The sequence below is a fragment of the Mytilus edulis genome, chromosome 5 (genome assembly GCF_963676685.1).
Source record: "Mytilus edulis chromosome 5, xbMytEdul2.2, whole genome shotgun sequence".
NCBI lineage: Eukaryota > Metazoa > Mollusca > Bivalvia > Mytilida > Mytilidae > Mytilus > Mytilus edulis.
The window spans coordinates 71,210,768-71,223,792 of NC_092348.1; the positions used below are offsets into that span (position 1 = coordinate 71,210,768).

The window sequence follows — 13,025 nt, forward strand, 5'->3', positions numbered from 1 at the left end:
ATTCCCTTATAATCCGTCTGAACTTCATTGAACAGATACCAAATCACATCACTTACCAGTACCTTAATGATATTGCTATTTAAGATATTCAGGTTGGTTTAATTGTTCTGCGAAAATTCAACAAAACAAAACGTACTAAATAAAAGTAAAAAAGCAAAAAATATGAATTTTATTGTTTCAAATGAACAACTGCATTACAATTAACGGTAGATCTAACATATATGTTAAAGTGTTTAAATTACACCTTTATCATGAAATGCTGACTTACCCTTCCTGGAAGTGTTGAAATCAAAACAAAAACATTCGGTGGTATTTCTGGTGGTATCCAATCTAGATCATGCTCCGTTCCCTCTAACTCTAAATAAGATAATAACGACATCCTTTTACAATTTCAATAGGATGAAAAATTTGGGCATTTGTTTACTTTAATAACACTGATACACGTGTTATTTTGGATTTTTAACGAAAACAAAAATTCACGTGTTGTTGTGCTACGTATACCCTATCCGTTGTACAAACTATTAGAAAACATGCAGAAGGAGTAGAGAATTGACAGATTCAAAGATTTTTCACAAGTTATGTCTTATTACTTCCACACTGTTGATCAAATATGAAGCCATTGTGTAGTTAAAATTCATTCAACATATTCAAAATGAAAAGTATCGGCAAATCGAAAGTATTTATCTGAGAGACAAGGTCCCAAGCATGTTTGTAAATCAAATGAGGGTTTATGATGTAGTTTAATCTGAGCAAAGTAAAGCAAAAATATTGATTGGAAGAACGAAAGAACTTTATATTTATTTAGAATCGCGTATGGCTAAAGACATCCGTATAGACAAGAAATATGTCATATGAGTCTACAAACTGGTAAACGCAGATTATTGTCCTTATTTGATATTATTTTACCTCCTTCACCAGAGTCGAGCTGATTTAAAGCATCAAATACAATGACAACTTTTGTCAATGACCCCGCCATTCTAAGCCATTTGCCAATCTCATGAATAAGGATAGAATCAGATGACGGAATCTGCATGTCAAAGTTGAAGAAAACTTTTATTTCTCCAAAAAGCCTGCAAACACATATAATGAGAATTTAGTTCCAACAGTTACTACATTTAAAAAATATGAAATGTACCGGACCCGTTTGATTAAACATATTTTTTATGAATGAGATTTTCAAATGAATCTTTTTGAATAATATATCACACTTTTTATACAAATTCACAAGCATTAAAAATAAGGGAGATAATATGATTACCAAAACAAGTATATCATTCAAATTGATTACTATAAGAAAGAAATAAGTAGGTTACACTTAAAAAAAATAACCCGAACAGTTCAGTCCCTCTCCGTAATGGATTTCATCTACGTTCATAAGGTCTGAACCCTTCATACACTTAACAATCTTCCGGAATCTTCTATTTTAAGTTGTGCCCTGTGCGATAGAGAACCAATCATCAGTCAGCACAATTGTAGCGAAACATAAGGACTGACTTATTCGGGTTACATAACATATCAATTTTGGTCTGGTTTTGACATTTTAAGCATCTTTTACATCTGACAATTGACTGGAAAATTGTGCCAACATAAATGTATAGGTTAGTCAGAATACAATTGTTTGCATTATCACATTATGTTTCCTATAAATGTAAAAGCCATGTGAAAAAACAAGTTATGTTAAGAAGGTTTTGGTAAACGATGACAATCAGCTTGGGGGAAGGATGATTCTAGAAATAACTATCATTAAATGGAATAGACGGCAAAAAGTAGAAATAAATAGATGCGGAAAGCGAACTATGTCAATTTTTGCATCCGCTGTTCCTGGTTTGCAAATGCTTATCTGTAAATCAAAGTTCATGCCTAAAGTTGTTAGTTTATATAACATAAAGCAAACTGTAATGTCATTTAGTGACTATGATATGATTTTTTTCAATGTTTGCATTGGTCTTTTTTTTATTTTGAAATACTGTGTTACTGACGAATAACTGACCAAATAAATGTATTCTTTATGTTTCATAAATGTTTGCAAAAATTAACCATTTTCGTTCATTTATAAAATCAGAACATTATAATAAACTTTTGAATGCATAAATTCATGTGAACCTCAATCTAACACATGCTTAAGTTGTGTACTATGTAAACTAATCATACCATAATTAAATTTTGTATTTACGCCAGACGCGCGTTTCGTCTACATACGACTCATCAGTGACGCTCAACTCCCAAAAATTATAAAGGCGAAATGAAGTACGAAGTTAAAGAGCATATTCCACCAATATAACAGTTACTCTGGACCTTACCATAAGCAAGCTAAGATAGTTACACACTTACTTGTGCCCAAATGAATAAGTATTAAAACTTTCTATGTTATGACCTGCATACAATTATCTTTACCTTCTGATCAACTTTATGTAATTGGCACTGTCAGCTGAACTACCAATGAAATGGACAAACATGAATGTTGCCGGTTCTGCTTCTTCAACTTGCTTGACCCAGTTAGCAACCAGAGCTGATTTACCACAACCTAAAGATGAATTTATATAGTATAAATTTAAAAAGTATTCTTTAAAAATAATTTATTAGGTAAATGATTTAAAAATGAAATACAAACTGTAATAACAAAACATGTACTAGTATGTGAATGGCTGCTGTAATATCCACTTGACCAATTGGTTCCAAAATATACAGTTCGTCACCATAATGGGCATTGTTGATTAATAACTCGGGAAGGGTTTCGTAGTCCGTTTCACCTGTCACACCCGCCGTTTTTCTTTTTTAAAACACATGGATTGAGTTAAAATAAATTGTCAGTCATTACACAATAGTGGATGAACAATTGACTCTTATCAAACTTAGAAAATGTCAATATTCCTTACCGTTGAATACTTTGGGAAATTGTATTTTGAAAAAAATGTTTTAAATGCTAGAACCATCGCTAAACTAGAACGGAGCTCAATTTAGATACGTAACTTCTTACATTTTTATAGGACTTTATAGGAAATGCCTAACCAGCTGATCTCTTCAAATGATCACAAACAAAACTAAGAAAAGATAATGTTTCCTTGCAACTTACTTATCCATTGGGTCACAACCGGAACTAGTATGAAACTGTATCTGCGATCTGACTATACAAAGTTTCATGTAATTGATACAGGCATTTTACAATAAATAGTTGGAAAAGATCAAAATATATTACTGACATCTACATATGGAATCGTAAAAGGCGTATACATAAGGTGGACAATGTCTCAAATATGATATTAAAGTCCCTTCACTCTCCAAAAATGTATCCTTTAGATTTCAAAATCGACATGAAGCTTTAACGTTCACCAATTGGACCTTGCCATAACTTATGGTAAAATATATTTTATGACCACAGACAATAAGAAAAAAACTGACTTTTGATATAACATGTTATAAAATACTAAAAACAAGAGGACCAAGTGCGTGAATAATCTAATAAATTATGATACTTGTAGGCGAAATAACTAAAAGTTTAATAAGTCGAATGTCGATGAGTAGAATAAACTTGTTTAACTACTACAAATGCAGACTGATCGCCTATCAATTATCATCTTAAGGAGTTTCCTGTTGGCTGGTTGACATCTAATTAGTTACAAACTTTTAATAATTTAAATAATCGAAAGTTGAAATTGAACATTCAAATTGATTAGAAATAAACATATTGTATCTTGATATTCACCAGACTCTCCAAGCAGTACAAAAGGTTGAGTGAGATTTTGACTTCTATTGTTGTTTATTTCTGTAAAGTAATCTTGACTTCCAATATAAACTCTACATCTTGCAGATGAAAATGCTGCATGTGCCTCTCTCTGTTGCTCAAGTTTGGAAAGCTCTGTTCCTTTTGGAAAATCGTCATCAAGGCACCTTTCTAAATCCTAGAAGCGATATGTTTAATGAAATGAAATATTTCAAGAAAAACTGTACTAAAGTTGAAAATTGCCACTGCCCTTTTGATGGCGGCAAATGTTAAACTACAGTACTGGTATTCCTATTTTTAAGCACTACAAAAATAACATGAACAATACCGCTTGTAAAATTATACAGTTTTGGATATAGAAACATGAGCTACATGTCAATCAATGACGCCAAATAAATGATAACTGTCATTACGTATATTATTTCGTTATTTGAAAGATTCTAATTTGTATTAATTCTCATTGATACGGCGTTTACTCATGTCAAATGCAAACACTTTCTCATAAAAATAATGTTACCCAACGGTATTGCATGCAACTATGCCAATTCAAGGAACATGAGCAACCATCATTAGGTTTTAACATTTTGAGCATGTAGTGACGTATAGTGACCCATACCAACATGTATTCCTTAAACATAAGAAACAACTTTATAAAATAATACACACTAAGTAGAAAACGATTTACCTTCATATATGTTTTATGTATAAGTATTTGCAAAAGGCTTTTCTTAATAATCTACAAAACTTACCTTTTTAATATATTCAGACACTTCCAATGGTTTTTTGAATGTTCTCACATTTAAATCTTTGTGCTTAGTCACTTGGTCTTTCAACCAATCTTGATGTGTACGATGCCAATCCGATTCAGATATCAGTCGCTAAAATATTATATATAAACATTTAAAAAAAATTGATTGCTAAATAAGAACATTGAACATACATATGTTTTGATACTATAGTCTTAAAACAAAACATTCTGTATTTCGGATACTAGCAGCAAACTTTATCAATATGTATTATTCTTAATTAGGTTGACCGTACTTGTCTTTTACTACAATTCCCTTATCGAGTACGTACAGTATACAACATATAGTTATCAAAGGTAAAATTGAGAATGGAAAAAGGGAATGTGTCAAAGAGACAACAACCCGACCAAATAAAAAACAACAGCAGAGGGTCACCAACAGGTCTTCAATGTAGCGAGAAATTCCCGCACCAGAGTACAACTTAAATACTAAAACATAAAACAAAATTTGCTTTTTTCCTATAAATTAAGTGTAAATTTATAAATAAAAAAATACACATATTCTACACGAAAAATTTTCTTAGAATATTTAAAGCATTTGATTTATCAACTTCAAATATTGAAGCATTGCACTTGTTGTTATCAAGTATAATATAAAATTCACAAACGATGTTTACCTTATACTCGTCCTCTGAAAAATCCTCCTTTGAAGGAGGATCTCGAAGATAAAAGAAACATTTATTTTTCACCAGATCTGGGTCGTTCAAAACTCCATGGAACACCTCCAACTGCATAAATAGTTAGGTTAAGATTATTTCATATTTCAAAGATTGAATTACTTAATTGAATGTAAAGTGTGGTAAATAATATACTAGTAAACAGCACTATACATAGTATGTTAATGTGCTTTATTCGAAGAAAAGACCCTTTCATATGAAAGAAGGATTCTAGTAAATTACCCGAAAATTAAACAATTTCATAAATAACAGTTATTAAATCTAAGTATTTAAATTAAAAAATCATTCAATTAATTAGACATCACAGAGCAATAATTAAAACTAGATGTGTTAAAGCGACACGAATGGTCCCGTCTCAAAAATTTGAAAAATCTGCAATTTCAACAACACATGTGGACACAAACATGATGGTAGTCTCACATATAAAAAATCAGCTCAAATCTGGAGGCGTTTAGAAAAAAAGTCTGTATAACTGTGACTTTCAACAATTTTCAAAGTTGTAAACCCTTAATTTTGCAAAAATTAGCAGATTGGAACGAAAACTCATCACGAGTAACTCACATACCAAAAATTAGCCCAATATCTGAAGGCGTTTAGAAAACAACTCCGTATAATGGTTTGTTGCGGAATGACAGAATGACGGAATTACGGAATTACAGAATATCGAAATTATATGGTACCGACAACTTCGTTGCGGGGACATAAAAATGACCATCAGTAGAGTTAACATCTAAATTTATCACGTATTTGAAAGAGAAGGCAAGATAAGGTTATTTTTGGAACCTAAAATCGGAAATAAAAAATAGATCTATATATATATATGTAGTAAAAGTACCGGAACCAAAACAAATAGCAGGAAATTTAGTAGACATTAGCCTGTCGATTATCACCATTAATATTTGAGAATTTTGTTTGGACATATTAAACTAAAGAGCTTCAAACTTATCTATTTCCTTTAGTGCCACAAAGAAGGGAGCCAAACAAAGTGAAATATGTATGTCTACGCATGTGACATAATGAATAAGACAATTTACCGGATTTGTTATAAAAAAAGCAATACGATAGTTATCAAAAGTACCAGGATTATACGACAGGGGCCACATGTTGAGCAGTTCTGCCTACACTTCCACAGCACATGAGATCACCCCCAGTTTTTAGTGGGGTTCCTGTTGATCAGTCTTTAGTTTTCTATATTGTGTCTTGTGTACTATTATTTGTCTGTTGGTCTTTTTCTTTTTTAGCCATAGCGTTGTCAGGTTATCTTCGATCTATGAGTTTGACTGGCTCTGGAATCTTTCGCTCCTTTTTATGAAACTCGTGTCATTGATTAATTCATTATGAATGTAAAAACAAATGCTTATTTCTATATCTAGATCAGGATGAGGTTGTAATAACATGAACGGTACCAATATTTTTGCACTCAAGGCGAACATTGATAACACATGTTTCTTCAATGATTCCTATCAAAACAAAAGAGGACGAGCTATTATACGGAAAGGGTAAAAAAGGAATGTAGGAGCGAAAATATTTGTCAAGTCAATTTTGGTAATGCAAACTACAAATATTTTTCTGAACGTTTTCTTTCTTACCAATCATAGACTTATATCTCTATAAGCATTTTATAATGTTTTACTTTAAATAGTGTAAGCGGACTGTACATGCACTATAAACTAAATGTACTATTGCTTACTTGAGTAACGCTTGTATCATATCTAAATTTATCGATCCATTTCAGTTTTGGGTTGTTTTCAATTGCATAATCATATGACATATTCAGAACATCATCTGGTTTGTCTTCTGTTTGACACCATCCAAACCTGTCACCCATGAGACATATAAAGTATGGCCGACACCTATCGATCTAAAAAATAACAAAAATGTGTCCATATTACACGTATGCCCCAATCTCATTATCATTGTCAATGTTCAATGGACAGTGAAATCGAGGTCAAAACTCTAATTTGACAGTCGAAATATTATATAATAGGAAATATGTGTACTAAGTTTCTAGTCGATTGAACTTCAACTTCATCAAAAATTACCTTGACCAAAAACTTTAAGCTGAAGCGGGACAGAAGGACGAACGAACAGACGTACACAAAAAACAACGGACGTACGAACCGACCAGCAGACCATAAACATAATGCCCATTAATGGAGCATAATAAACGAGGCATAAACATAATGATTGGAGAATATAGACAAGTATACAAGCGTCTCAATAGAGTTTTGAGTTGCTTAGCTGAATTTATGTGCAATTTAACAATGTCTAATTTTCAATATTGCAGACTAGGCAATGACTAATGACACGCTTTTGTTTGATCTAGTACTGGTGGTAATTTTACCTTCTTACAATTTGTCTCTATCTACTATACAGTGTTTGTCATAAAAAACATACATTGTTAAAAATGCTCATTCAAGGGCAATAATTCATACAAAAAGTAGACCGACAACTATATCTGTGAATCTACACTTGTTGACCTTGGACATTTTTCAATGTATAAAAAGCAGAATAAAAGAAAAAAAAATAAGGGAAAGTAGGCAAACACATTTGGAAAATAGAATAATGGGGTGCTTTTTAAAGAATAAAGAAAAGTTAGCAAAATATATAACGAAAAGAATAAAGAAATTGAGTATAACTCGTATAGTTTCTTCTTCATAGGTTGCATTTCTGTAAATAAAGACAACGCAATTTCACATAGAAACTCCCTTTGCGGCAAAAGTTATGCCACATTTACCTTGAAGTTTCGTACAAAATTATACCCTAGAACGGAAAGTTGATATGCACTATTTTTTATTTAAAGGTCAAAACATAGATGTGCGGGATATTTTCAACATTGATATGTCCGAGTTGGTTGACCGTTATGGAATAACCGTTTCACAAATGATATCGGATATGTTCCTTATGTCGTAACTACAATCCCCTTACCTTTCATGAATGTGACCTACCGAATTAGACTATTTACCGGATTTGTTATCACATAAGCAACACGACGCATGTGGAGCAGGATCTGCTTACCCTTCCGGAGCACCTGTGAGACCACCCTTAGTTTTTTGGTGGGGTTCGTGTTGTTTATTCTTTAGTTTTCTATGTTGTGTCGTGTGTGATGTTGTTTGTGTGTCTTTTTCATTTTTAGCCATGGCGTTGTCAATTTGTTTTAGATTTATGAGTTTGACTGTCCCTTTGGTATCTTTCGTCCCTCTTCTAAGAGTTTAAAATCATATAGAAATTATGTACATTCACTTTTAATCTTCCTCAGAATACAATCACAAGTTGTGTCTCTATGAGATGAAACTTTAATGTATTCTCCTGTGTGAATAGATGTGACAGAAAAATGTACAGATACCTCTTGTAAACAGATTGATATAGTTTGTCCATGACTCGTTTGTTCTTTCGTAATTCCCCATCTAAGATCTACATATGTGAAGAAAACTCCCCGATCTGTACACATTCGGTTAATCTGAAACCAAATTTAAAAGATAGTTTTATTTTAATATTATATAGGCTTTTATATTCTGAATTTCTCCAAAAATTATAGAATGCATCACCTTTCATAAACTAAATGTGATAAGTCACCAAGGATACCATCATGACATTATGATAAAAGTCTATTCCTTAAAGGTGGGACGTGTAGTGAATGGTTGGTGCATTTTGTATACATAAAGTCTGAAAATACTAGCATATAAACTAAAACCAGTCATTAGTTTACATAAGATAGACATATGAGCTTGTAGTGGACTTTACCGATGCAGCAAAAATCGATCTCTTAATATAACTTTCAATAGCATATGGTTCTTAGTTAAGGCATTTACTCTTCAACTAGTTATCGTTATTGTTCTCGTACTCCAATGCACAATAACTGTGACAAATATATTATGACGTCGTACATGTATTTACAATTATTTTCTTTTTATGTTTGGAAAATACTGAAATGGCGATAAAATGCAATTAAAAATGGTATAAGTTGATAATTTGTAGCACTAATCTTCGTGAAATTATGTCATCCTTTTGTTTTTATATAAAAAATGATAATCGTTTTTTTTAGGGGGGGATTACATTTACAATACCTGATTCTACTTACCTCTCTGAATGCTTTTTTAATTATTTCTTCTCTTTCATCCTTAAAATCTCTAAATGTACTTGACACAAAAACTCTTATTTCTCTCTTTTTGCGCGTTTGTCTTTGTTTCTGCCATTGTTTTGATGGAACAAAATCATGATTAACTGTTATCTTTGTTTGGTTGTCAAAAGCCTTGTCTATAGGCATTTCTGCGGAAAAGGTAAAAGCTTAAGAATATTCTATGTTAAATTGCGACTTATTCGTCATCTGCATATTTTAAAACAATGTTTACGCTTTGTCACTATGAAAAAATGTAAATTTAAAAAATTTGAAAGTCTTGCAGTCTTAATACCAGCAGGTAGGATTTTAGCTACGCAGGAACAAGCTTTAAGTAATAAAATCTTGTTTATTCTTAGATAATAGTGAAGGCAAGCAAAAAAATCAAACCTCCATATAACAAACTTTAACTATTTAATAAAGATGACCCATTTAGAATATCAGGTCAATAAGTGTCAGGTGTCCCGTACAAGTTACGGTAGAATTTTACAGAGTACATACTTTCTTCCTCAGCAAAATTTTCCAACAAGTCCTGATTGTCTGTTAAAATAGTTGTTACAAGTTTGTCTATGATTGGTCGTTTAGCAGAATCGTCGTCCTAGAATAGAGACCAGCAGATAATTAATATGTCTAAACCGCTGTTGGTAGACTGGCAGTTTCCGATGGTATCAACAGTTCAGTATTCAGTACTTCAATATTATAATTTCATGTTGTACTGTCCCAGTTTTATGCGTTTTGTTCAGTGTTGTGAAATTTAACGACTCCGCGGATCCGTTGGTGTTTTTTCTTTTAATTTGCTGTACACTTATTCCTCTGGTATCTTTCGCTCCTCTTTTATTCAAACCTTACTTTACAGTACTGATTATAGCAGTTTACACGTCAAATTGCAATTTATAACATTATATCCTTTTGATAAAATGATAGTTATCTTGTTGACATTGTCACATGTCTCAACTTTTATATGTTTTTAAATACAGTTTAAAACATTCTATGATCGTAGACAGTAATTATCCGACTATTTCAACATATCAAATCAATTAGTTGTTTTATACTGATGCAAGTTATGTTCTTGGTTACCACTCATTTAACTTACTTATATTTTATTAGTTGTGGGTGTGAGTGTCCTGTCATGCAATTACTCGTTTTTTACAGTAATAAAAATGTACCTGGAGTATATCTGTATAGCTATCGTCTTTAGCTGGATTGCTCTCTCGTCTTACTCGAATTTGCGCTGCAGACATAAATGGACCATAATGACCGGCCCAAAATTTATCATCTTTTCCTATAGGATAATAAATCAGATGTATTATTGAAACAACGTTAACTTGTAAGTTTTGAAGAGTTACAACTGATCACTTCAATTAAGACAAGGAAAAAAGTTTGGCAGTTAAATTTTTTTTTAATGTTGGTAACTCAGCGATAACTTCATAAACAAATGTTGAACTACAATCCTATGAGTTGATAGTGCATAAGTTTGGTTTGAAATGCCAATTGGTTTCAGTAAATTTTCGAAAGTCTAAATATGACGACAGACACCAATAATGAAAGTTCTAAAATTGACACTAAAGGAGAAATAAGTTACAAATTAACAGTTCTTACCTTTGGATGTAAATGCCACAATCCTTACTCCAGGTCCATAATCAGAAAATAAAACAGAGGCTTCATTCCATGGAGCATTCGCAATATTAATAGAACCAATCTCTCCAGTTGTATACTCTTTCAATACCTATACCAGTACAACATGTACAATACAGTAACTTACACGTAGAATACAGTATAAACTTATAGTTCATTGAAAGGTTGTCGAAATATATTCCAAGGTATACTTAAATGTCCTACTCAGTTTGAAATTGTCCCCACAAGGTAATTTAACATACTTGAAAGTTTGAGAAATCATTTTTTTTTAATAAAAGATGTATATTTATAGTTTTCTGAGTAGCTTGTGAGATTAATAATCTGAATGGGTACATCAGAATTCAAACAAGAAGGTTCCTCTATTTTGCATATTAGAACATGAATGGAAACCAATTCATTATTGGAATTACATTTTTATTTACCCACATATTTTGGTTGGGTTTGTGCTGATCAGTCTTTTCTATGTATTTGTTTTATAACTAGTTCGTTATTTCGTTCTCCGGTTATAATTGACTGGAGTATTTTGAGTATCCACTTGGTATATTGCACCTCTTGTTTTAGTATCTCTCATATTCAGTCTTATCTATATAACCTAAATATGAAAGTTACCTTTCCATTTTCAGACATCAGTTGTGCCGTTAAGCAATAGAATCCGCCGCCACAATGCCCTTGTCTGTACATTTCAAATACCTAAATGCAAATTTATAAACTTACGTTAACGCTTCTATAATAACTGTTTGCATGTCGTTTTAAAGAACATAAAATTATTTTGTATTGGATAAAATGTAACGTAAATAAGGATGTCTATCTTACAAAAATGTTCTACCCCATTTATAAATTTCATTTGGTTCGTAGTCATTGATGTGTTCCTTGTTGATGCGTATTATAACATATACTACAAATAGCGTAATGATTATAAAGAAGGCAGCAAGCACACTTGTTAACAGCATTAAACAAAACGTTTAAGAACGATGAATTCTGTTTACACAAAGAATAATGTCTCCCTTTTGTTGTTTCATTTGTTTGATACCATAGACTGTAAACTATAATAACTCAATATTGGTCTTTTTCGGTATACTATATAGAGACGTCCTGACGTTTGAACCAATTGTAACTTTGATTATTACGTGACCTTTTAGACTGAATTATAATGAAGTTTAAATGGACGATGGAACCTGTGAGTTATGTTTAATCCGGCTCTAGATATTTTTTCAAGTATACTGTTTTATCCTTCTTTCAGAAAAAAAGCTGTATCTTGTCTTTTTTCTGAAAGATGACTAAAATTAAAATAAGGTATCATTTTCAAAGTCTGTTTTTTCTGACGTGTAAGGACGTTTATCTAATGCGTAGTGTTTTAGTATAGAGGCAATCCTTAGATCGTGTTTTACATGTGCTTCATACAGTACTAAAAAGTAAAATCACAACAATACTGAACTTAGAGGAAAGTCAATTCGGAAAGTCCATAATCACATGGCAAAATCAAATAACAAAACGCATCAAAAACGAATGGACAAGAATTGTCATATTCCTGACTTGGTACAGGCATTTTCAAATGTAGGAAATGGTGGATTAAACCTGGTTTTATAGCGCTAACCCTCTCACTTTGATGACAGTCTCATCAAATTCCGTTATATTTACATTGATGCGTTAACTAAACAGACAGAATAAATAAAAATATGTTTTATGTTTTAACCATATCATAAAAAATAGCATTCATCTTACCTGTATGTCTGGTGCTTTATCGAGATACTCTGCACTAAAAGTTTCCAATAGGTTTACTTCTTGGTACTTTGAACACCACATGTGTCCAGTGACAAAGCAGGCTTCAGTACCGAACCCTCCCCTATCTGAAACTTTCATATTACCTTGTGTGTTCCAGTGCTTCATGTCTCCACTCTGTACAAAAAAATTAAACAAATATAACAACGTGCTCGCTAATTAAAACAGCAAGAATAAATTTGTACATTAAATATGGGTAAGTTGTGCATCTATTGACTATTCAATTTGCGTATCAATAAATGTGAGGGAATCAAGGTTTTTTTAAACTTTATAATACGTATTTGTTTGTAA

General features: G+C 32.0%; 1 protein-coding gene across 3 annotated transcripts in view; it reads right to left on the bottom strand.

Moving 5' to 3' along the window:
- The window catches only part of LOC139524378 (uncharacterized), an 85,538-nt gene that overhangs the window by 16,118 nt on the left and 56,395 nt on the right, over positions 1-13,025 (bottom strand). For all 3 annotated transcript variants that reach the window (XM_071319147.1, XM_071319145.1, XM_071319146.1), the window contains 14 exons: positions 12,678-12,851; positions 11,565-11,645; positions 10,920-11,046; positions 10,487-10,602; positions 9,822-9,918; positions 9,285-9,472; positions 8,550-8,663; positions 6,894-7,064; positions 5,144-5,254; positions 4,471-4,599; positions 3,704-3,899; positions 2,395-2,524; positions 907-1,070; positions 269-357 (listed from right to left, as the gene is read on the bottom strand). In XM_071319147.1, coding sequence (XP_071175248.1) covers positions 269-357; positions 907-1,070; positions 2,395-2,524; positions 3,704-3,899; positions 4,471-4,599; positions 5,144-5,254; positions 6,894-7,064; positions 8,550-8,663; positions 9,285-9,472; positions 9,822-9,918; positions 10,487-10,602; positions 10,920-11,046; positions 11,565-11,645; positions 12,678-12,851 — 1,887 coding nt within the window. The remainder of the gene's footprint in view (positions 1-268; positions 358-906; positions 1,071-2,394; positions 2,525-3,703; positions 3,900-4,470; positions 4,600-5,143; positions 5,255-6,893; positions 7,065-8,549; positions 8,664-9,284; positions 9,473-9,821; positions 9,919-10,486; positions 10,603-10,919; positions 11,047-11,564; positions 11,646-12,677; positions 12,852-13,025) is intronic.